This window comes from Enhydra lutris, unplaced genomic scaffold, assembly GCF_002288905.1.
Source record: "Enhydra lutris kenyoni isolate GAN:26980312 unplaced genomic scaffold, ASM228890v2 scaffoldscaffold38, whole genome shotgun sequence".
NCBI lineage: Eukaryota > Metazoa > Chordata > Mammalia > Carnivora > Mustelidae > Enhydra > Enhydra lutris.
In genome coordinates this window covers 19697947-19721441 of record NW_019154122.1, presented here as the reverse complement: position 1 = coordinate 19721441, position 23495 = coordinate 19697947, and the positions used below count along the sequence as shown (strand labels likewise).

At 63.5% G+C, this 23495-nt stretch overlaps 3 protein-coding genes across 4 annotated transcripts; 1 reads left to right on the top strand and 2 right to left on the bottom strand.

The window, feature by feature from the left end:
- Positions 1–1819: 1819 nt before the first annotated feature.
- LOC111154656 (TNF receptor superfamily member 4) lies at positions 1820–8095 on the bottom strand. Its single transcript, XM_022514445.1, is given in 9 exon segments — positions 1820–2113; positions 2211–2315; positions 2473–2596; positions 2598–2670; positions 3123–3189; positions 3483–3584; positions 4071–4193; positions 4456–4585; positions 7930–8095. Coding segments are annotated over 7 exon segments (657 nt in total). The 5' UTR covers positions 4186–4193; positions 4456–4585; positions 7930–8095; the 3' UTR covers positions 1820–2042.
- Positions 7594–18122, bottom strand: LOC111154655 (stromal cell derived factor 4). Of its 2 annotated transcripts, none has more exons than XM_022514443.1 (7): positions 17958–18122; positions 14662–15015; positions 13681–13817; positions 13298–13411; positions 9774–9932; positions 9233–9408; positions 7594–8168 (listed from the first exon to the last, which is right to left on the bottom strand). In XM_022514443.1, exons 1-7 carry the CDS (start codon positions 18119–18121, stop codon positions 7992–7994), a joined length of 1281 nt encoding a protein of 426 aa, XP_022370151.1. In that variant the 5' UTR covers position 18122; the 3' UTR covers positions 7594–7991. The 2 variants fall into 2 exon arrangements, with proteins under 2 accessions (XP_022370151.1, XP_022370152.1); XM_022514444.1 differs by lacking the exon at positions 17958–18122 and adding an exon at positions 17412–17611.
- Positions 18123–18297: 175 nt separating this feature from the next.
- Positions 18298–20123, top strand: LOC111154922 (beta-1,3-galactosyltransferase 6). Its single transcript, XM_022514878.1, is given in 2 exon segments — positions 18298–18478; positions 18480–20123. Coding segments are annotated over 2 exon segments (987 nt in total). The 5' UTR covers positions 18298–18311; the 3' UTR covers positions 19300–20123.
- Positions 20124–23495: the final 3372 nt, after the last annotated feature.

Genomic DNA, 23495 nt, shown 5'->3' with positions numbered 1-23495 from the left:
AAAAAGTCCACGGGAAGGGCCCGTGGGCGGGCGGGAGAGGAATATTCCTCCGTGGCTGCCGCCCACAGCTGCACAGAAAGCAAACAGCCCACGTTCAATGCCCACAGAGATAGCGGCTTCTGAGCAAGGGCCCTCGAAAGGCAGGAGTGACGTCAGCCCAGTGTCAGTGCCTGCGTCTGCTTTCTTGTCCCAGCCCCTCCGGAAGCACCCCCCCAACCCAGCCACAGGCTACGCGGACGAGGAGAGCCTCTAGAGCTGGGCAGCCAGGGGAGCGGCGATCTTTATCTGCTGTGTTTTCCAGGGCCCTAGGCCGCTCACCACATTTCTGCATTATCAGTTCTTCCCGCTCACACGAGTCACCCTGTTCCTGTTAGCAGACGGCCCCTCACGGAGGCCAGGCAGTAACCAGAGGCGGGTGGTACGTGGAGAAGGGGATCCGACAGCAGGGCCAGGTGGGGACGGGGCGGGGGCGTGGAGGGGGACAGCAGACACTGGGCAGGGCCATAGCTCGAGGCCCAGGCCTGGGGTCACACAGGGCCTGGGGCGGAGACAGTATGAGGGTTTTCAGCAGACAGGGGGTGAGGGGCTGGAGAGTGTGCTTAGGGCTGGTGTAGAAGCAAAGAGACGATGAGTCTGGCCATCTCTCAGCCCACGGCAGGTGTGCAGCGGCCAGGTGAGGGGAGGGTGTCCTGGCTGAGGGAAGAGCTGGGAGGTGTGGGGAGGCGGCCTCGGGTGCAGGATCTGCCCCCTCCCCTGCCCCGACCCTGCCCCCTCTACCAGGTCCCCTAGCACTTCTCCGCAGCCTCCACACTATCCTGGTGACCACTGTCCCCAGATCAAGGGTGCAGGTTTGCCGCCTGCGTTGAGGGCGCGGCTCACGTTGTTTTGTCCACTGCTGAGTCCCACCCAGAACACGGGGAACTCAGTGGGGCTGAACATGGGACGGCTCCCTGTCCTCCCCTGGCAGCGTCCAGGCCCCAGGGCAGAGGGCTCAGAGGTTTGAAGACACATTGGACGGGCCTCTGGGGTGACCCTGGGGAGAAAGATGGCCCAGGAAACAAGGAGGGCTGTTGGCCAGGGCTCGGCCGACATCAGGGCCAGAGTCTTGCGCTGGCCGCAGTGCCTTTGGCTTCAGGTCAGCCAGCAGCTGCGAAGGACGCTCACCGTCCGGCCTGGCAACCCAGCAGGAGGGGCACCATGGTCACGGACAGGTCATTGTCCGTGGGACTCTACTGTCCACGGGCTTCGGGGTTTTTCAGCATTCACCCCCAGGGCCAACTGCGGCTCAGCTTGATTGGAAATCTCCACTTTCCCAGAGCTTCCCCACTCGCTACCCACGACACACACGCAGGTCTGGCAGGCATGGGATTCGAGAGGTCTCGAGAAAGAATGGCTCTTGAGCTCTCTGCTCTGCAAGGACACACAGAGACCTGAAGGGTTGTCCTCAAACAATCCCTTTGGGGCCAGGGCCTCCGGTCTCCTACCTGCTCCCATTAATGCTGGAGCTGTGGGCTCACTGGGGGAGCCTAGGGCCTGTTCACCCAGGTGCGGGGCTCGGAGAAGCGGCTCCTGGATGCCGCCGACAAGCCGCGGGGTCATTTGGTCCCCCAGGACATGTATGTGGCCTGCACGCCCCCCCCCCTCTGGAGCCGGGACGTGCTCAGAGAAGGGGTGAGGACAGGGGTGCCGGGGTCTCTGAGGGGGTCCCATACCCCTGCCGAGGCTGGGGAGGCCTCCCCTGCCAGAGTGGGTCTGGCCCCTGCACTCCCACCGTGGCTGTGTGGCACTCAGCCCGCTGGCAGCCAGTCGGAGACCCAGGTTCGCCAATGTCATTTATTGGGGGGACCACCCTGGGCGGAGAGTATGCACAGCATACGTAGCAGAGCCCTGGGCGCAGGCCAGGAGCACCTAAAACGGCGCGGGGTGGGGGGATTATGGGACACGGTGGCCTGCGCGTGGGGGCACCCCAAAGCCCCTCCATGTCTAGCAGGCCCTCAGGGGCCCCAGCCGGGGGTGGGAGCACTAGCTGCTCCAGTCTTGGCTCAGATCTTGGCCAGGGCGGAGTTGGCGTCGGAGTGCTCCTCCTGGATAGGGGTCCGGAAGCTATTTCCACCTGGGGAGGGGAAGGAGCAGAGGCAGGAGGTGGAGGAGGGTCATGCCCCCCCCATGCGTGGGAGGCCATCGGGGCCGGGGTCACACGGGGTACTCACTGGGGGGCAGCCGCCAGGCTCTGTGGTGCAGAAGTAGCGCCAGCGCAGCTGCCACGGGAGCAAGGAGGCCCAGGCCCAGGCCCAGGACAGCGGCCAGCTGGGGGCCTGTGGGGAGGCAAGGCCTGCTGGGGTGGGGTCCACTGGAACAAGGGGTCCAGCCCCAGAGGGCCTCCAGGAGGGCAGAGGGCACCCCCACCCCCGCCCTCTCTCCCTACCCCCCTTCTCCTTGCCCTGCTGGGGGGAGGCCAGGCCCTCCCCTTACCCCTGGGGGGCTCTGTAGGGGGCGTGAAGGGCTCCTGGGAGGCCCTGGCCCAGGCTGTGGTGGGCTGGGTGGTGGGGGGCCGGGCTGGGGGGCCCTGGGTCTCCCATGGCAGCGTGGCCGGGGGGGCTCCTGTCCTCACAGACAGCATCTGAGCTTTGACTGGCTGGCCGCACCGTACGCTTTCCTTTCAGGGTACAGCTGACAAAGGCAGGGGGTACTGTTCAGGCCGGAGCCTCCGACCCCCAGCCAACTCCTCCCAGAAGGACCCAGAACTGAGGCAGGACCAGGGACGTGTGGGGAGCAATGGGCATCAGATCCCCCCAGGTCCTGTCTGGCAGCGTCCCAATCCTAGCCAGGGGACGGGCCAAGGACCCTGCCCAAGCCCCACAACCCCCAGGGACCCCTGCCCCACACCCTCATTCCCCACTTCCCCTCGCTCTGCTGCCCACACTGCTCTCCTCCCACCCCTACCGTGGAGGCCCCAGCTGTGGATGAGGCGGGCTCTCATGGTCTCCCAGGGCCTGGGACAGAGTCATACACTCCTCACCCCAACCCAGAAGCCAGGCTGGACCAGGACTGAGGCAGCGGGCAGCATGGTGGGGCCAGGGGTCATGAGGGGACAGGGGCCAGGAGCCTCCCAGGCCACTCACTTGGTCCAGGGCTTGCAGGCCTGGTCGTCCCCTGGGGAGAAGTGTCCCGGTGGGCACGGGGCACAGTCTGCAACAAAGACAGCAGGACGGTCTCCTCACCGCTCCCCCACCACAGCCTCCAGAACCGCCTCCCGGCCCACATTCCACCCATTGGCCCTGACCCGGGCCCCCCGCCTTTCTTGGCCTGGCCTGTTTGTTGGGGGAAAGGAACTCATTCTGACCTGTGGGGGTGGGGGGTACAGTGGGAAATGACAGCAGGTGATGTGGCAGACACGCTTCCTTGCCAGCCCCAAGGACCCTGCAGGCGCGCAGACCCTGCCCTCTCGAGCACACGCTGCCCGCCGCCACCCCCGGGCTCACCGACACCACGCTTGAAGCCGTCCTGGGGCTCGGTGCCTGGCTTACAGCCGCAGACGGTGTCCTGCGTAGGTGTGCATCTCTGCTTGGGTTCGCTCCCACTTCCTGCGGGGGGCAGGGGAGGCGGGCAGGGTTGGCAGAGCCGCGGGCTGCTGCACAGGCTGGAGGACGGAGGCCGAGGGCTCCCGGACCAGCAGCCCCCTCGCAGCCGCGCGGGGCTCCGGGCTCTCTCCAGTCCCTGGATGCCACATTCCTTCCGGCCACGTGGCCCTTGGGAGGCACGCCCAGGGTGGCTCCGGCCTCCCTTCCCACCCTCCGTCAGGCCCACAGCAGGACCCTCGGTGGCGCTCGGATCCCACTCGTTGGTGTAAAGGCCGGCCGGCAGGCACGTGCTCCTGCCTGATTCCTCGTGGCCTCAGCCCCCCACTTCCCCGGGAGGAGGGAGGGGCTCCTAGGGGCCCCCCCGTGGTACAGCAGGCCCCACTGTGGTTTGGGGTTTGTCTCTGCGGCTATGGGGACCTCCTGGGAGCGCCCGGGCGGGACGCAAGGGACTCGCTCGGGGGTCTGGGATCCGGTCAGGGTGACGCTCACTCTGATTGCACTGGGTACAGGGTTTGCAGGGCTCATAGTTCGTAGCCTCATTGTAGAAGCCGGACAGACAAGGGTGGCACTCGGTGTCCTGGCCTCCGCTGCAGCGCCTCTCCATCCCATAGCCTGCAGCGGGAGGCAGGCCAGACTCAGCATGGCTCCGCATCCCCAGCCTCGTCCCGGAGGCCCATGGCCCGGGGCCTGGTTGCTGGTCACCCACTCTGTCAGCCTGAGTCCGCTAGCCCGTGACCCCTGTGTCCCGGGACCCCATCTGCTTGTTCCCCTCTCCCCAGCCCCCATCCCGGTGTGTGTCCCATCCCTAGGACCCCACCCTCCTGTCCCGGGGCCCCACAGGCCCCCTCCCCAGCTCGGTGGCCAGGCCACTCACCGGGCGGGCAGTCCTGACAGCACCTGCCGTCTCTGGGGTAGGCGTCCCCCACGCAGGTGAGCCGGGCGGCAGCTCCCAGCACAAGCCCGAAGAGCAGGAGGGCTGAGGGGGGCCTGCGAGGCCGCCGAGCCTGCACGAGGAGGAGATGAGGATTCATCGCCGGCGGTGCAGGAGTCTGGGGTTTTTCCTTGCAGGATGTGGCTATAAGGGCTGCGGGGGAGGGGTGGGGAGGGAGAGAGGAGGAGGGGACCTGGAGGAAGGAGGCCCAGGAAGGGCTGGGGACCCCTGACCTGGGCTGGTGGCAAGAAGGCAGCTAGTCTGAGCAGCAACCCTCCAGGCTGAGGGCTTCTCTCCTGCCCTGGGCCCTCCTCGCCTCAAACACGCCCACCAACCTCAGCCTCAGCCAGCGGGCAGCGGGGCGCCGACCCGGCTCACAGACCTGGGGCCACAGTGAGGACCTGCAGCCGCTGGACCCTCGGCGGGGCCAGCACATCTAGTCCGCATCCACCGTCCACACCGGACGCCCCCTCGCCCCACCTCACCAGGGACACGGCGCCCCTTCGGCTGGGCACATGGGTAGCCTCCTGCTCTGGCCAGCCGCCCCCTCCACAAGCTCGCTCCCTCTGGGCGCCCGCTCTCCCTGTGGAGGGCAGGTTGGACCCCTCAGGAGCAGGTGTCTGCTCCCGCCACCGCCCCCCCGACAAAAGGCTACACTCATGGCAATCCTCACGCCCTCAGCAAAGGGGTGCACAGAGCACATGGGTAAACTGAGGCAGCACCCTGTGTCAGGAGACAGGCCTCACACCATCTGGACCCTCCACAGGGCACCGGCTCAAGGGGAGAGCAGCCCCGAACTCCAGAGCACAGTCCCTGGTCCAGGTGTCCAAAACCAGCTCAGACGGAGGCAGTGGTCAAGAGCTCAGAGGGGCGAGCGTGCGAGTGTGTGGAGCATGGCAGGGGTATAGGCGGGCGTGCCAAGCACACGAGTGCGAGGCAGGGCTGTGCCGCTCAGCGTGTCTGAGCGCAGCAGGTGTCCCCAGATTCACGCGCTGAAACCCTGACCTCCCGTGTGGCTGTTTGGAGGTGGGGCCTCTGCGCTGCTGGTCAAGTTTAGATAGGGTGGCGGGGGTCGGGGGAGTCCTGCTCCCAAAGGGCTGGCTTCCTTCTGGGAGAAGGAGACTGCGTGAGGACAACGGACGAGTGCAGCCCTGCCCACACTTGCTCTCAGAAGTCCGGCCCAGGACAGGGAGACAGTCGTCCCCAGTGTTCTGTTAGGACAGCACCTGCTCTGCACCCTGGGTACGAAGTATGCCAGGAGCACGTGTGAACCTGTGCGCACGTGTGCGTGTGGCATGTGTGCGGCTGCTCCTGTGGGGGGTGCCCTCTGCCCAGTCTGGCTCTGTGTCCTCCCTGGTGGCCAGGCCAACCCAGCCCATCCCACACCCACGCTGGGCCTAGGGTGTCCCCACAGCACCAATGTGACAGTGGAGACCAGGATGACCCACCGGACAGCCCCCGGAGCACGTGGCACCCTCGGACACAGCCCCAGGTGGTTCCAGGGCGGGTGGGGAGGGCCGTGTGCAGGGCCGTGGTGTGGAGAGCGGAAAGAACACTCGCGCATGGCTCAGACATCACTCGGTGTCCTGGAGGCAGGGGAGGCTACCCTGGGTCGTTTTTTTGTACCCTTCAAACCATAACCTTGAGATGAAATCAACCATACACCAATTAATTCACAAAGCTTCGGACAGAGGGCCCCTCTCGGGGAGGAGAGCAGGGGAGAAGTTGGAAATTCCCCTCCCTGACTCCCCGACAGGTGAGGAAGCTGAGCGCCCCGGCCCACCTGTGGGAAATTCCTCCCCAGCCGAGCAGGGCAAGGCTGCCACGGACAAGGCCACCGCCCACAACAGCGGGGGCGGAGGGAGAGGAAGGCTCTGCCAGCAGCCAGGGGGCCACCAGGGGAGGGGATCGGGGCGTCAGGCAGCCTGGTGTGCGTGCGTGTGCGCACCCCCGTCTTCCATAGATGGGGACAAAGTCTTTTTTTCTTCTAATTGACGCACTGTAGCTCCTGAGGTTGAGCTCACTTGGGCGTCCGGTGGGCAGCGCCCCCACCAGTGTGCCCCTCTCCTTCTCTGGGGGCCACGTGGGCGCTGCCTGCCCTCTGGCAGTACGGGTCCCCGCTGCCCGGGGCCCTGCCCACCCGGCCCACGAACCAGGCCCCTGTTCACGCTGACCCGCCAAGCACAGACAACCACGTCGCCCACGCCCCTGCCAACTCACCCACGGCGGCCCGGCCACGGTGGGGACCCCCTCCCACCACACACTCCCAGCCCTTCTGAAGTCTTTCCCGTCTGCGGGGAACCCGGTGCAGGTGTTGCCGCGCCCTCCTTCCGCTACAGCGGCCCCACCCCACGCTGCTCGGAAGCAGATCCCTGTGGCAAGGGCGGGTCATGAGGGCAGCTCAGGGTGGCTCCTCTGCCCACCGGGCTGGAGCCCCCACCTGAGCAGGGCCCTCCAAGGCCTGAGCGGACCCACTGAGGCGCCACAGCCCACAGCTCAGGGCTCCTGAGGGGATGCCCAGCACGGAGGGGGCAGAGGCAGGGACTGGAGGCGGCAGCTCAGAGGCACGTGAGGTCAGGGACCCTCGGTCTGTTAAACCCCTCACAGCTCAGTGTCCTCTGTCCCCACGTGCTGGACAAGCACTGGGCACGGCTGACCTCCAGAAAGGGCCTGGGACAAATACAGGTCTGGTGGGACCTCCCCCAAGAGCCCCGTCCTGTCCCCAGGCTCTCAGGCCCTCCCAGCCCCTGACCACAGGCTCGGTGAGACTCCAGGTCCCCTGGCCGCCTCTGCTCTGTTCCCCCACAGCCAGCCCGGCTGGAGTGCGGAGGGGACTCTCCCCCCAGCCCCTGCCGTAAGGGCTGGTCCTCAGATCTTCCCTCTCCAGCCAGCACCTCCCAGGGGTCTCCCCTCAGCGCCACGCTCCAGACCCTTGGCTCCCGCGCCCCCGAGGGCCTCCCTGCCGCTAAGCGCGTCCCTCCCGTGCAGCCCCACCCAGGGGCCTGGCAGGAGCCTGACCAAACCCTCTGTTCGCACAGATCCCCCACCTCAAAAGCGCTGAGTGGAAGCCACCTGGCCACAAACGTTCCAAAATCATTTTATGAGTTTTTTCAACAAGGAAATGAAGCTAGGAGGAAAAGGCAACTCTATCTTAACGTACATTAGTGAGATTCTCGTCACAAGTGTTTGTGTTTTCGGAGACGGAACGACGTGGCAGGAACCCCCGGCCGCCGGCTCGGGCCCCCCGCAGAGCACAGGCCAACGCAACGCCAGCAAGGAAGGGGCAGGGGCCGCGCTGCTCCCCGCAGCGTGGTGAGCCCGCAGGGCCCCGACGCGCCCAGTGCCGGGAAATGAGACGCCCGCGCGGGGGGCACCGGCCCACAGCTGCACCGGCCCAGGCTGGCCGCTCAAACGCACCTGGGGCAGGGCCGGACCGGCGGCGGCGGCCAGCCCGGGGGGTGGCGGGGGGCTGCGTGGGCTCAGAACTCCTCGTGCACGTTGCGGGCGTAGTCCATCAGCTTGCTGCCCGTGAAAAACTCGCTGTATTTGAGGACCTCCTCGGGCTCCAGATGCTGGTTCTGGTTCTCATCCGCGATGGCGATCATCTGCTTGGCCTCGTTAAGGGCGTTGTACTCGTTCATGGGGTCCATGTAGTCCTGTGGTGGTTCCGGGCACGGGGTCAGCGCGAACCCCTGGCCATCACGGCCCTCCCCAGCGCGCCCGCTCCCCAGCAGCACTAGGGCCATCGACCTGGAGTCTCAGCTCCACCATGGCGCCGGAAGTCCACACTTGGTGACGAGGCCGTGAGACACCCCCCACACCGCCAGGCAGACGCCCCTGCCCCCCACGGATGCCCTGTCAGCGAGGTCAGCGCCTCTGGCCTCAGGGAAGTATCTGCATGGCTCTGACCCTGCCACCAGCCTCAGAAAGCAATGCCTTATTTAAAACAGCCCATGGGCTAAGAGTACAGAAGCAGCAAGGAGGGAATGTGGCACGTTCTGGAATGTTCTGGAAGGCAGACACCAGGCTGGAAGTGGCTCAGGGCCAGACAGCCTTTGCCTATGTGGCGCCTGAGACTCGCCGCCTCCCGTCCTCCGCAGGGCACTCCTGATGCTTCCTTCCCGGAGGGGACCGGCCGGAGGGCAAACAGCCTTGAGTGGCTGCGGGAGCCTGCCCGTGGGTCACGCGATGCCCAGATACAGGCATGGACACGGACTCAACGAGCCGCCGCTCAATGCTCGAAGCAGGTGTGTGCGCCGGCTATCAAAAGGGATCAGAAAATTCTGGCGCAAAGGCAGTGAGTCATGCAGCAACGGGGAAAACAAGCCCACACAGCACCCACACGGCACCGGCAGAAACACTTCGGGGGAAGATGGATTCCAGAGCGGCCTGCACCCCCAGCGCCCCAGCATCTCACCAGCTGCCCACTGGGGAGCGGCTGCTTGGAGCCAGAAGAGGCCGAGGCATCCCTGGCTGGGGGCAGGCCAGCACCTCACTGGCCCAAGCACCACAGGTGACCACGCTGCCCGGGGACTCCCCCTCCCCTGCGCGTGGGGAGCCCACCTCCAGGTGCCACAAAGTGTTACAAGGAGCAGCCGGGCCAACACTGGCGTCCTTTCCACCGCAGCCCCTTGCCTAAGGCACACCTGGAAGCCTGGGGATCTGGGCCCCGAACTCAGGGTGGGGGGAGGGCGGTGCCTCCCCAGGCACCTGCACTCACCTCCAGCTCAGCCATGGTCACGATCCCATCATGGTTGGCGTCGATCAGTTCCTCAAACTCTTTTTTTCGGTCTCTGACCCAACTGTCATCGATGTCCTGGCCCTGCTGGTTCTCCACTGTGCCGACGGGCAGAGAGATGAACTCAGGCAGGGAGAGCCGCTTGTCGCCGTCCTGGTCTGCAGCACAGGGGGTGAACACTCAGGCTTCACCTGGATGTGGGGCCACCGGGCCCACCCAGAAGAAAGTCAACCAAAAGAGGTTACCTGCCAAATTTTCAGTGTGTTAAATTTTAGCCTAAAGCTGTTTTAGGTGCGTCTCACCTGACCTGCTCGAGAGCCTGGCCGAGGCCAGATGGCCCAGGACAAGGCCTGACTGCCCCCCACCACTGTGTGGCCCCACAGCCTCCAAGACCCCCAGGCTGACCCCTGCCAGGAGCACTGCTGCAGGGGCACAGTGGGCTCCGCCCTCCAGCCCAGCCACCAGCAGGGAGCCCCCCACTCCCCCCCCCCCCCCCGGGGCAGGGTCACAGGCCAGGCCTCACCCAGGTCCCGGACAATCTCCTTGACCATGAACTTGAGCATGCCACGGCTGTGCTCAGGGTGCAGGAATGACAGGAACTCGTCCTCGGTCAGAAGCAGGTCTGAGGGGGGGCTGTCCGCCTGATACCAGCGGTCCTTGAGGTTCTCCAGCACTTCCTGTGCTGAGAGAGGCATCCCCATGAGGACCCAGGACAACCGCAAGCACCTGAGAAGTTCTGAGATGTGCTGCCTGGGAAGGTTGGCTTAGGACACTGGTGAGTGAGGCCAAGGGCCTTGGCGCTCGACAGAGAGCTCAGCCCTCAGGCCTCCTCAGGGAGGCAGACAGTGCAGAGACCGCCAGACCCAGACCCTCCCAAGTACAGGGGCCGACCCCCTGCGTATACAAACCCAGACCCCCTAAGACACGGACTCCTCCCCCACCCGGACACACACAGGCGCAGACACCCAGCCCCCGGCCCTGTGCAGCCCCAGCCTCGGCTCACTGCTGCCGTTTGCTCCGGGAGGGGTGGAAAGCGCCGGGTGGGTGGACTCGCCCTGCCCCTACAGGAACCAAGCACACCCCGTTCCTTTCCACCTCTTGCACGCGCGCCGCACACAGAGGGCAGGGCCCTGGAGGAAAACCCGGCTTCCAGATATGACTCAAGCGTCCCCACAGACTCTGGCGCAGCCCCCACTCTCCCTCCGTGGGAAGACCTGGCATGGGGAGTGGGGCCCAGAGCTTGCCCCCACAGCTTCACAGGCTCCGTGACCGTCCAGGGCTTCAACAGGGCGGAGCGGCGGAGGCCCGCCGAGCAGGAAGAGCCGAGGCACGGAGATCTGTCCACGCCCTCACCGTAGCCTCCAGGAACAGGGGCGCCCAGGCCTTGGCACAGCGCAACAGGGACACAGCTGCCTCCCGCACAGTACCCGCCCCCTCGAGTCTCAGTGCCTTCTGATGCACAGGAGATCCCGTGGTGACCTACTTTTAATGGCAAACCCACCTAGCGGACAGTGGCAGCGAGCGGCGCTCCTGCCCGCCATGCATGGGGACAGGCCCGGACTCTGTGTCTGTCCGTGGCGCCTGACAGAGGAAGGTCCACGTGGCTCCAGGGGCTCGAGGACCTCGACCTGAGCTCACTGGGGACTTAAGTGGGTGCTGAGACCAGCAGCGGATGTCCATGAAGAGGAGGACACACAGGCAGGGACGCGGGCAGCTCCAGCAGCTGGAGGGGGGCTGCCACCAAGCCCTGCGAGCCCATCTGCGGTGCCTGGGGGTGGCAGCCCCATGAGCCCCAGGGACGCACACAGCCTCTCAGCGCCCGCCTGCGCTCCCGGGCCCCCCCAGACCTCAACACTGCTCTTCACTTCCGATGCCCAGACCTGCGCACCCCATCCAAAGAGAAGAAGGAAGGAGGAGCCTTGAACATGAGTGACATGAAGAAGTCAACAGGCTGAGGTAAGAGAGTTCATGCCCCAAAGGGCGGGTCCTGACCCCAGGCACAGGTCCTGACCCCAGGCACAGGTCCTGACCCCAGGCACACCCGAAGGAAAGGTGCCGAAGACAGACTAGCTCCCGAGGGCAGCCAGGGACAGAGCACCGGCAGCCCACGCCCAGCAGCCACCCCAGAGGCTGCCGCCAGATGCCCTGCACCGACAGGAGGACGGAGGCCCCCCAGAACCCCCGACGCTTCCAAGTACCACCTTCAGGGGACAGCTGGAACGACAGGACAGACCACGGAAATGAAAAACGGAGAAAGATATGAGAAAGGCAAACAACCATTTCAGAAAAAAAAATACTCACATTCAAGGCACAGGCTTTCAAAAGGACAGAAGTGAAATCCTGGATGGTGTCCCGGAGAACGGGGGAAGGCCAGGCAGCGCCCAAGGGCATCCGTGCTGCTCAGGACAGGGGTCTGGTGCCGCTGGCCACACATGCGCCACAAACAGACTGAGCACGAGCAACAAAGGTGTAAGACAGGGACGAGATGCCTGTGACAGGCGGCCCCCAGGGGGACAGGTGGAAGGCTACCGCCACACACACTGTAAGACGCTGCAAGAAAAGGATCCTACAGGGTGCCTGGGTGGCTCAGTGGGTTACGCCGCTGCCTTCGGCTCGGGTCATGATCTCGGGGTCCTGGGATCGAGTCCCGTATCGGGCTCTCTGCTCAGCGGGGAGCCTGCTTCCCTCTCTCTCTCTGCCTGCCTCTCTGTCTACTTTTGATCTCTCTCTGTCAAATAAATAAATAAAATCTTTAAAAAAAAAAAAAGAAAAGGATCCTACAGACCAGGGCGTCTCGTGCAAACATGCCCCACAGAAGATCCCCGAATGAGACCCAAAAACACGTAAGAAGAATCCCAGACCGTGACCAGGTGGGACCCATCCCAGGTGCACAGGTGGTTCAACATCTGAAAATCAGTTAACATGAGCATCCCAACAGGCAGAAGAAAAATCACACGATCCCATCAACAGGCACAGAAAAAGCGTGACATAAAACCTGACAGGCATTCATGATTCAAACTCTGAGCAAACCGGGAATAGAGGAGAATGTCCTGCGTGGGACAAAGAACACCTACAAAAACCTACAGCTCATATCGGCTTAATGGTAAGAAAGCGGGCACTCTTCCTCTAAGATCAGAACAAGAAAAAGATGTCCCCTCCCCACTGCTTCCCAGCACCGTACTGGAGTCCCAGCCAACGCAAGATAAGAAAAGGAAATCAGAGGCGGACAGTTGGGAAGGAAGAAACAGTCCATGCCCACAGACGTCACAATCGCCTGCGCAGGAAATCGGAGTCATCTGAAGACTGCAGGCCAGAAGGTTAGAGCGGCCAGTCACTGCCCTGCGTGCCAGAAAGGCAGGCAGGGCACCAGGATTAAGGACAAGCAGGAAACCACAGACAGAAAGTATGACTATAACCTACGGGGGACAGAGGGGTCCGGGCCATGAAACACCAGGCCGACACAGACAGGAGTGCCCACCGTCCACCTGAAGGCCCAGCAGCAGGGACACCTGCAGCCCCGGGGCCACAGCAGCTGCTGACCTGAAGCACAGGAGGACCTCTCCTCCCAGCACCGGGACGCTGGCCTCGCTGACGCGGGACCTGCTCCCTACTGCATCCGGGGGGGGGGAAAGATGCCAGAGAAACTCCCACGCGCCCACAAGCTCCCGGAGAAGACCCGACGGGACAAGGTGGGGATGGTGACCCAGCACTCAGAGGAAGGACAGGACACGACAGGCAGCACACCAAACCTGCCACCCACCTGGGTAGGGGCCCAGGCGGCATCCGGCCGCACTCCAGAAGCGAGCCGCCCCCGCAGCGCGCTGGCACCCGCACACGTGCCCAGAGTTTCCCTGGTGTCCCTGCGGGAGGCCTGGGGAGGGCAGAGCTCTGCCCGGCTGCTGGCCGGCCCTGCCCACCTCCACGCCCCTCGCGCAGATGCAGCTCCCCAGGACCCTGTCCTCGCCCACAGACCAGCCTCCCCCGCAGCTCCGGCCCACGGGGAGGCCGACCACAGCCCCCCCGCCGCACGCCACGCCCGGCGCTCACTCTCCTCGTCGACTTTCAGCTCCTCCCCGTTCCTCATCTTCTCCGCAACTTCCTGCTCGCTGTGGCCTTTGCTCACCAGAAACTTCACTTTGTACTCGTCCCACGACACGTGGCCTAGAAGGGAAGGCCGAGCTGCTAGGCTGTTCCACCACGCATGGTTTTAGGAACAGCGAGGCCACTGTGTTCACACCCTGCCAATAAACCAGCCCCATGGGCAAGTACAGCAAAGGCAGGAGTGGCCCCACCCAGGACCCCAGGACCGCCCCCAGCCCAGGCCCCTGCCCAGCCCCACCGCCCAGGACCTCACTTCCTCTACCCTCTGCGCACACCGCCCCGTCCTGCAGCAGCCTCCCGCCCCCGGGCGAGGGTGAGGCGGGCAGTACCGTCGCCATCGGGGTCCACAGCGTGGAAGTGCACCTTGCTCTCCTCAACGGCCTCCTGGAAGTGCTCCGCCGTCTTCTCCATGATCCAGCGCTGCATCTCCTTGGCACTGATCCTCCGGTCCGTGTTCACGTCCACCCTGCAGGCAGGGGCGCGATGTCAGACGAGGCCTCTAGAACCCGGGACAGGGCAGACAGACGGACGGACCAAAGGGTGGCCAGCGGGGCTCCACCGTCACGAACAGGGACACACTCTGTCCAAAGGTGACGCCGGAGCTGTCAGCAGACAGCGGGGATGGCTGGGAAGGCCATTTGCTGTGCAGGGCAGCCCAGCACCGCTTCCCCAGTCTGGGGGCCGAGGGGGAGGACACACTCGGCCCTCGCCCTTGCTCACAACAGGCGGCCCCGTCAGCCCACACCGGCACGCCCAGACACTTGGAACGGGACCAGAGCCGGGACGCCAGAGCACAGTCACGTTCCGCACACGGGCGCAGACGGCTCGGTGGAGAAGCAAATCTAGATGCAAGCGTGTGCACACGTGAATTAGCGGTGCCCACGGATGCAGTGGCTCACACACACGCGCGCAGACTAGCACGTATGTGCCTGACCTAACACACCTACGTACACACCATCAGGTGCACGCCCGTCATCCAGCCCCGCCCACCGGGAGGCCCACTGGCGGGGACACCAGTGCCCAAATTCTGGCTTCTACACACCGTCCGCCAGGAGCTCAGGAGCTCCTGTCAGTCTCCTTCCTGGAACCGAGAACCATGAATCCTGGGTCCCGGCACATGACTGGGCTGCCGTGCGACCAGTACCCTGGGAGCCTGGACCCCACCAGGCCTGTGCTGGGCGGACAGGCTCCCAAGGCATGGGCCCCTGAGACCTGTGGACCCTGCCCAGGCCCAGCACCCGGCCTGCGTGAGCTTTGGTCCTGGCACACGCCAGCTAGACTCTAGCGGCCCCCCAGGCCTGGGCACCTACTTGGAGAAGAGGACCATCAGCTTTCTCCTGCTCCTCCGCGGCTCCGCGTCCTCCTCAAACCCGTCTGTGTCCTTCCCCAGGAAGACCTCCTGATGGAAGTCCTTGTTGAGGTGCCCGTCCATCTCCAGCTTCACCCCGTTCAGGTGGTCCGGGGGCAGGAGCTCACGCTCATCCTTGCTGCCAGCTCTCTCCCGAGCAGATGAGTGGTTGGCAGGCCGGGCAGACACATCCATCAGAAGGATGACCCCCAAGAGCCAGAGGCAGTGAGGAGCCAGGCCGCTGAGGGGGACCTGCCTACACGCCATGGCCGCCCTGGGTCCGGGCTGCGGGATGAGCTGCAAGTGCGCCCAGATGCTGGGGAGAGAGGGGCGGGGCAGGTGAGGAAGTGAGGCCTAGGGTCACAAGCCTCCCCACCACCCCAGGCACTGCAGAAGGCTCCAGCAAGCAATCGCAGGTCTGTGAAGAAGACACGGCCACCGTCCGACGGCGTGCCAGCCAGTACTCTCTAGAGAGCCGTCTACTTCACAACATGAGATGGAAGTTCTTGGTTTACAAGATACATAGTGGACACACCATTTCCTTTTCCAAAGATGCCCACCTCAGGGGCTGCCCAGCACCACTAACCCTACCCCCTTCCAAAGCCCACAGTGGGCATTCCCAGAACAGTCTCTCTCCATCCCCCCTGGCATCGGGACGAGCTCCAGAGTCATGGTAACTCACTCTCCAAACCCAACTCAGCATTTATAAGCTCTGTGACCTTGGCTAAGTCACCTGGCCTCCCTGCCTGTTTCCACCCTGACACAGGAAGCCGCCTCTCCCACCCCAAGGCTTTGTGACGACTGGGCCTGGCGCCAGCAAATGCCCAAACCCACCCAGCAGGGCACCAGCCCTTTCCTACCTTTCCTTCTCAATGACCTCTGCAGGTGCACACGTGCACACACACACACTCAGCAAGCACACACACGCACACTCGTATGCACATGTGCGCATGGATATACATGCACACATCCACACGTGCGCAGACACACACACCTACATGTGTAGACCCACATACCCATAAATATGCACATACACACACCCCCTTGCACACGTTCACACAGGAGTACCAGGAAGTCTGTCATCCTTGGTACGCCTGGGCCCAGCAACAAGGAAACCATGCCACCCTTCTGTCCACTCTACCACAGTACGGATCCCAAGGCCACATGCACTCGTGCCCAGCACTCGGCCATCCCTGCCTTCCCCCACATCTGGCTCCTTCCACACAGGCCCACCTGTTTTCCCTCACACCTTCCAGTTTCCTCCAGATTCCCTTCTGGAATGGCCTAGAATTCCCTTCTGGCTGGCGCCAGAACAGGGCCCAGATGCCCACCCAGGTCCCTGCTTGGCTTCTCATGGACCTTCACGCTCCACACTTCCCAAAAGGAACTCTAGCTCCTTCTCGCCCTTTCCATGACCTGTTCCTCTCATAGTCTGTCTGCCTGGCAAACACCGGCGGTCCTCTCAGGTGCAGCTGAGGCCCTCCCCTCCTCTGGCCGTCTTCACAGAGAGGAGCAGCAAAGGGAAGCCCACCAGCTCCCAGGGTCCAAAGGTGGTGGCCGTGGACACACTCGCCACAGGCCAGAGTGCCGCCTGCTACCAAGCTGGGGCATGGAAGGAAGCACAGGGCCACACAGCGGGCAGAGCAGAGGGCAGTGCTAGGCAGCAGCACTGCCACCACACCCGGCCTGAGGGCACACAGCACTGGACCAGGGGCTCCAGCGGGCTGGACGCCACCCCCTGCTTATCTGGTGCTTCCTCTTGAACCTGCACAGCATTACTCACCTGCCAGCTGACACCTTTACGCACTGGTCTCCAAACCTGACCACTATCTGGGTTTTTCAACAAGACTTTGCTCTCCAAACTCATCTGTCTCATTCCTCAGACAAAGCAATCCTCAGAGGGCAGCGCACATCCCTCTTTCCAGCTGTGTGGAGCCTGCTGGCTACCCCAGGACGTCCTCTGGGCTTGGACTGCCCTGAATCTCACGTACTGGAACGCCACACGCTACCCCACCCCACCGTCCCAGCAGCTGTCACACTGTACACACAACCCAGTGAACCTGTACAGGGGTTTGTGCCACACCGCAACACGTGTGTTCCTGAAAACGTCGGTGCTCCGCAACAAGGCACAACGAAAACACAGGACCCATGGGAACGACTCAGGGGATGTGTCTCAAGACCCAAACAACTCGATCTAACGGGCCAGGAAGAAACCAGTAAGTGGTGGCCGGCGAGGGTCCCGCAGACTCAGCACACAGGCTCTCCGCAGCCACTAAACTGATGGAGATGCTGGGCACAGGCGCGAAGGAGATGCCGGTGGGACTGCACCTAAGGTGGGCCCAGGAGGATACGCAGCCTGCCGCAGGCCAAGACCTGTACAAGCCTGCGACCGGCAAGGCTTCCTTTCCCGCGGGAGCGTAACTCTGCCCCTGCGCCCCAGCTCTCCTGGCTGGGCAAGTGCTGCGCAAACCAAGATGACCTCCCCTGACACTAACACCGCCCTTGCCGGTCGTGGCCGTGAAAACACGTATCATGTCCAAACACACTGTACTTTGCTCCCTGAAAAGACAAAGTCAAGTCCTTACTTATCTTCAGGACTAGGACAGGACGTTCTGCACAAAAGTAGCCCCCAAACACCCGCGCAGATACCAGGACGTCAAGTGAGACTCTGAGCGCGAACAAACGCAGCGCCTCAGCTGCTCAGCTCCTCACCCTCGGCCTGCCCTTCCCCCTCGCCCCCCGGACGGGGATGGCAAAGGCCAGGGCCTGGCTGGCTGGCCGGGGAGTCCCCGTCCTCCAGAAGCGACGTCAGCGGAGGGAGCAGCTCCACCCAGGGGCCCGGCTTGGTGCAGGCGGCATTCCTCGGCCATCCCGGTGGGGTCCGTGCTGGCGACCCTAACCCTGGCCGATCGAAAGGCAAACGCGTCGCCTGAAAGCGCTGTCGCCGCTCTTAGGAGTCGCGCAGAGAGCGTCGGTAACGGCCACGGGCCGAACCGAAAGCCAGGGGCTTTCCACGCACGGTTTCAAATTTTCCCCAAGTCCTACCAATTAGATCACCTCTTGCGGACAAGGCGAGCGAGGGCCCCTTGCTGGTAAATACCGGGATCCACCCGACTGCCCCGCCGACCGGCCTCCCTCAGCCTCAGTTTCCCGGGGGCAGCCGTCGGTGAGGGCAGAGAAGACATGAGCCCAGGGTCCAGCGGCCCGAGGGAGCCTCTGCAGGCCTCCCGGCGCCCCCGACCCGGGGCCCTCACTCACCGGCCTCCCTCCGCTCGCCCAGGATCGGCCGAGCGGGGCCCGAGCGCCCGTGACGCCTCCGACGGGACGCTCCTAGGCCGTGGCCATCTTTCTTCCGGGAAAAGGCGGACCGGGAACGGCTCTGGGCGGGCGCGACGCCCCCGCGACGACGCTGGCGCCGCCATCTTTCCTCTGGGCGGAAATAGCCGCACGGACACCCCCCCCCCCCCCGACAACCAATACGAAGAGCACGCGCGCCCACGTGACGAGCGGACCCGTGACGGGCAGCACACCGCCCTCCGCCTCCGCCGTCGTCAGACGCGGCCTGCGCGCCGGCTTCGGGGGCCTCGGGGGCGCTTCCCGCGCGCGCGCGCCATGAAGCTGCTGCGGCGCGCGTGGCGGCACCGGACGGCGCTGGGCCTAGGCGGCCTGGCGCTCTGCGGCGCCGGGCTGCTCTACCTGGCCCGCTGCGCCGCCGACGGCCCCCGCCCGCCTCCCGGCCGCAGCCCCCCGCCCGCCGAGCCCGCGCGCGCCGCCGCCTTCGGCCGTGCTGGTGGCCAGCGCGCCGCGGGCGGCCGAGCGGCGCAGCGTGGTCCGCGGCACGTGGCTGGCGGCGGCGCGGCGCGGCAGCCCGGGCGACGTGTGGGCGCGCTTCGCGGTGGGCACGGGCGGCCTGGGCGCCGAGGAGCGGCGCGCCCTGGAGCGCGAGCAGGCGCGGCACGGCGACCTGCTGCTGCTGCCCGCGCTGCGCGACGCGTACGAGAACCTCACGGCCAAGGTGCTGGCCATGCTGGCCTGGCTGGACGAGCACGTGGCCTTCGAGTTCGTGCTCAAGGCGGACGACGACTCGTTCGCGCGGCTGGACGCGCTGCTGGCCGAGCTGCGGGCGCGCGACCCCGCGCGTCGCCGCCGCCTCTACTGGGGCTTCTTTTCGGGCCGCGGCCGCGTCAAGCCGGGGGGCCGCTGGCGCGAGGCCGCCTGGCAGCTGTGTGACTACTACCTGCCCTACGCGCTGGGCGGCGGCTACGTGCTCTCGGCCGACCTGGTGCACTACCTGCGCCTCAGCCGGGAGTACCTGCGCGCGTGGCACAGCGAGGACGTGTCGCTGGGCGCCTGGCTGGCGCCGGTGGACGTCCAGCGCGAGCACGACCCGCGCTTCGACACCGAGTACAAGTCCCGCGGCTGCAGCAACCAGTACCTGGTGACGCACAAGCAGAGCCTGGACGACATGCTGGAGAAGCAGCAGACGCTGGCGCGGCAGGGCCGCCTGTGCAAGCGCGAGGTGCAGCTGCGCCTGTCCTACGTCTACGACTGGTCGGCGCCTCCGTCGCGGTGCTGCCAGAGGAAGGAGGGCATCCCCTGAGCCGCAGCCGACCACACGTCACACGGCGCTGGAGGGAGGCCGGGACACGCCTCAGGAGGTGGCCGCTGCAGCGAGAGGCACTGGGGGCCCTCCCGCTGGCCTTAGATGGGCACAGCTGACCGGTTCTGGCTAGTCACCCAGAATAAGCCCAGCCCCCTAGGGGGCCAGGTGTATTTGGCGAGCAGCAGTGGACAGCTTCTAGGTCCCAGCTCCGGTGGGCACCCAGGCCTGTGCACCCCAGGGGCCACCATGGAGCCTCACTCTTGTTCTGGGTCTTGCCAGGGCAACACATAAGGTCCAGGCAGAAAGGTCCTGTCCCTGGATCTCAGCCCGCATGGGCCTAGACTGGGAGGAAGGCCGGCTTTGAGTGGCTTGCGCAGCCCCCCGGGCTGTCCTCTACCAAGGGCGAGGAGAGCAGCCAGAGGCTGGAGCCCACAGGCACTTGCAGACACTGGCCCCAAAGAAAGAATCTGGACTTGTTCTGAGGTGGGGATCCTGTGTCGTCCCACACCCTGTGCTGACCATCCACCTGGGAAGTCCCCGCCCGGAGAGCTTTGGCTGCCGGGAACTGACCCTCCAGCCCTTGCATGTTCCAGCTGAGCTGTGTGTTGCGCCCAGTGGCATTTATCAAAATCGCTGCAGATTGTGGGGTCAGGTTACCGTCTCTGTTCCGTGTTGATGTCTTCGGTCACGTGGCATTGACTGAACCGTGTGTCCGGCTCTTCTGCTTCAATGGTATCTTGGTCTTCGTTGCTTTAGAGTAAATTCGCGGTAAATGTCATTCAGCGTTAGTCTGTGACGTATAAATACTGTAAATTTGTGTAGATTTTAAGTACGAGTGTGTGGGTCTTGTACTTTTTAAGTTATTTAAGGGAAGACTTTTCTATCATAACTTGGGCTTTGTGGATTGATCTGTTTTTACAGCTGGAGTTGTAGACTCGCTACTGCCTGTGTGTTTAAATGTGGAAGAATTCTAAAACTCTCCGTTTCTCTTCCCAGTTTACACAAAAAGTCAGTCCCGTTGTTTCCTTCTGAAAAGACTTTCCTTTAAAGGCTTCCTCGCGGCCATGCAGGGGCAGGCGTTTCTCACACAGGCATCTGTTGTTTTAGACTCTGGGCCCGAGCCTCGGAAGCGTCGTGAGGTTTCCCACATTCTGTCTTAAGAAAACGGACTCTGCCGGCCGGCACGTCCTTTTGGAGACAGAAAGCACGTGCAGCCTCCTGGCTGATGGCCTCACATCCACTCACACATCTTCAGAAAATCAGGGTTTCTTTTTTCCCATTAAATGTGAAAAGTGAGTGCTGTGGTCATCACAAAAGTCAAAGAGGCTCCAGGACAGCCGTGAGCCCTTCTGTCAGCGCAGTGGTGTGTGATGCTGCTCGTTCCTACTCCGGCACCTGCGCTGGGTCACCTGCTGGTGCTGCTGGAGTCTGTAGTCTGCTTAGGCACAATGCAGGACGCAGGGAGCAAATCTCCGACTTGCCCTTTCATCGCCTTTCCTTTGTGTTCTCAGGCCGTGGGTTTTAGGAGCAGGTGCCTTGGTGCCCTTGGGCCGCGGTGAGAACCCTGCAGACAAGCGAGCTTAAGCAGCATGGGCATGTCTTCCTCACGGTTCTGGAGGCCGGCAGCTCAGAGTGCCCGCGGGGCCCGGTGCTGGTGAGGACCTGCTATCTTCGGCACAGGAGGCCACCTTCTCGCTGCGTCCTCAGGGCAAGAGAGAGCCAGAGCAGGCTCGCCAGTGTCCCTTTTTACAGGGACACTAACCCCACCGGAAGGCCCACCGTCTGGACCCCAGCTGACCCCAGCTCCAAATACTGTCACATGGGGGGTTCAAGTCTAATTTACAGTTTTGGGGATACAATCAGTCATTGCAGGTTTGGGTTATTTCTGTTTAAAAGTAGAATATCCAGAATTTGGATCTCGGGCCAGAAGGGCTGGTATTGTGGTTGCAATTTTCCTGTCTTTAGAAAGTAGAACCCGGGCCTGTGATTGTCAGGTGAATGTGGGCTTTCTGATTAGCTGCCTCAAAGCAGGCTCGACTGTCCTCTGTGAATAGGTTTCCAAGACAAGGATTCATGAGAGGGTCCAGGTTTGAGGACCCTGGGGTGAGCAGAACGGGACCCTGCCGGCCATTTTCACCTGGACGTCTTGTCTGACCTCGGGGCTGTGGGACGAGTCGGCATGTGCGTGTCTCCGTTTCTCAAATGAGGAGACTGTGCTGGACAGCCCAGACAGCTTGCTGGGGCCACATGCCAGGGCAGAGCCAGGCTCCGAGCCGGAGGCTGGACCTCCACACCCCCGCCCAGCATCCACAGTCCTGCTGTGGCTTCCAGGTTTCTCCAGAGTGGACCCAAGGGAGAGCAGGGCACCGATGTCCAAGACCTAGTAACAAAATCTACAAATCTAGGCATGTCTCTTTGGAGGAGGGGTCCCTGAGCCTTAGCACTCAGGTGAGTCACAGGGAAGTGCCAGTGTACAGCCAGGTGGGACCGAAATGGAAACTTCATATTGTTCGATCTAAATCATTAAATTTCAAGACAGAACCAACCAGATACTGGGCTGATGGCGCGTCGTTGCTGTGGTTGTGATGTCAGCATTCAGACCACACGCTGGGGCTAAAGGCCAGGAGCCCCTCCCTAGAGGGACCCTCAGGCATCGCCTTATCGTGGCCCCAGGGCATGTGGGTAGAGCCTGCCCCCCTCCAGTCTGGCGGGCGTTCTCCAGGTTGGGGTACCCTCCCTGCACTGTACCTCCCACCCACTGAGGGCTCCCCACCATCTGCACGTGTGTGCTCTATAGACCGGGGGTGAGCTCAGGCTCTCTGGCTCTTGGGAGATGGGGAGTCAGACCACTGGACTGGTTTTTATGGGAATTTAGGATACAGGACCACTGACCTGTCTCCCAGCCAGACGGGTATGTCCAAGCGGCCGTCAGAGCCCACCCTTGCAGCGCATCAGGACCAGATGGGCATGAGGCATCCAGCACCACCTCCAGGGGACACCCCTCCTCCTGGGGGGCCCTTGTCCTGCCTGGCCTATCCTAAGGCCAGTGTGGAGAGCCCTGGCAACAGCCCTTTCACGTTCCTGAGAAAAGAGGAAGAGATGGGGGCATAGAGCCTGAGCTCCTTAGCCAAGGTCCCAGGGCTAGAAAATGGGAGAAATTTCAGAAATCCTGCCAGTAACAGGAGGAATCTCCCGAGAATTATGCCAAGCAAGAAAAGTCCATCCCTAAAGGTTGCATACTGGGTACCTCCATCTCCATGACATTCTCGAATGGTCGCGGTTCTAGATGCGGAGGACAGATCAGTGCTGCCGGTCAAGGTGGGGTCAAGGTGGGGAGGTGGAAGGGAGCCGGGGCTGGGTTCTTCGGGTGGAGCTGCCCGGCTTCTGGCTTGGATGTCCCTGTCCTGCTTGTGATACTATCCGGTGGTTTTGCAAGACTCGACCACCGGGGAGCCTTGGCGAGGGGCATGGCACCTCTGTCACAGCTGCATTAAATTTGCACTCATCTCAAAATTTAAAATTTAATATAAAAATATATATTGCATCACTAATTCCAATACAAAAGAGAAACGTGGGACCTGAGAGAGAGACCGGAGAAGGCAGGGCGCCCTAGGGTGGTCGGGCACCAGGAAGGGCTCACACAGTCATGCTGGGGAGGAGCATGGCTCCCAGAGGCCAGTCATGAGCCCTGTGGTGAATGGGAGCTGGTGCGCTACCCCACCATCTGCCCTGTCCCCCTTGGATCTGAGCCAAGACCTCCACCCCCTTCCCTGCCCCCGCAGACCCCCTAAAAGCCTGGGGGACAGAGTCGGCAAGAGTGGAGAAGGATCAGGGACATGGTAGGAACTGACAAGGAGGGGAGGCGGTGTGGTGACTGCCCCGGGACACACACCTGCTGGAGGAGACCACATGCCAACGGGCTCACAGGCTCATGGTTGAGCCCTAGACCAGTACAGCTCCTGGTGTCCGCCGGCCTTCATCCCTCCCAGCTGTGTGCACATCACACAGGTCCCTCGCCTCTGGCCAGGTGGGCCTCCTGGGGCCCAGCACAGACCCTGCCTCACAGGGGCGGGCCTCCCTCTGCCCAGCACCTGGCCTGGAGGACAGGGTCCTGCAGTGGCAGGAAGGGGCTGGCTGCTCCTGGCCAGAATCTGCAGGGTCCGACAGGGATGGCCGGTGCGCCCCTCAGCCCC

What these genes read in the sequence shown, in the direction of transcription:
- LOC111154655 (XM_022514443.1), bottom strand. Translation starts at nt 18,121, where the DNA reads ATGGCGGCGCCAGCGTCGTCGCGGGGGCGTCGCGCCCGCCCAGAGCCG. An exon ending in GGAGATTGTCCGGGACCTGG is followed by an intron (nt 9,409 to 9,773) that starts GTGAGGCCTGGC and finishes CCTGTGCTGCAG; the next exon opens with ACCAGGACGGCGACAAGCGG. An exon ending in TGACCATGGCTGAGCTGGAG is followed by an intron (nt 8,169 to 9,232) that starts GTGAGTGCAGGT and finishes GAACCACCACAG; the next exon opens with GACTACATGGACCCCATGAA.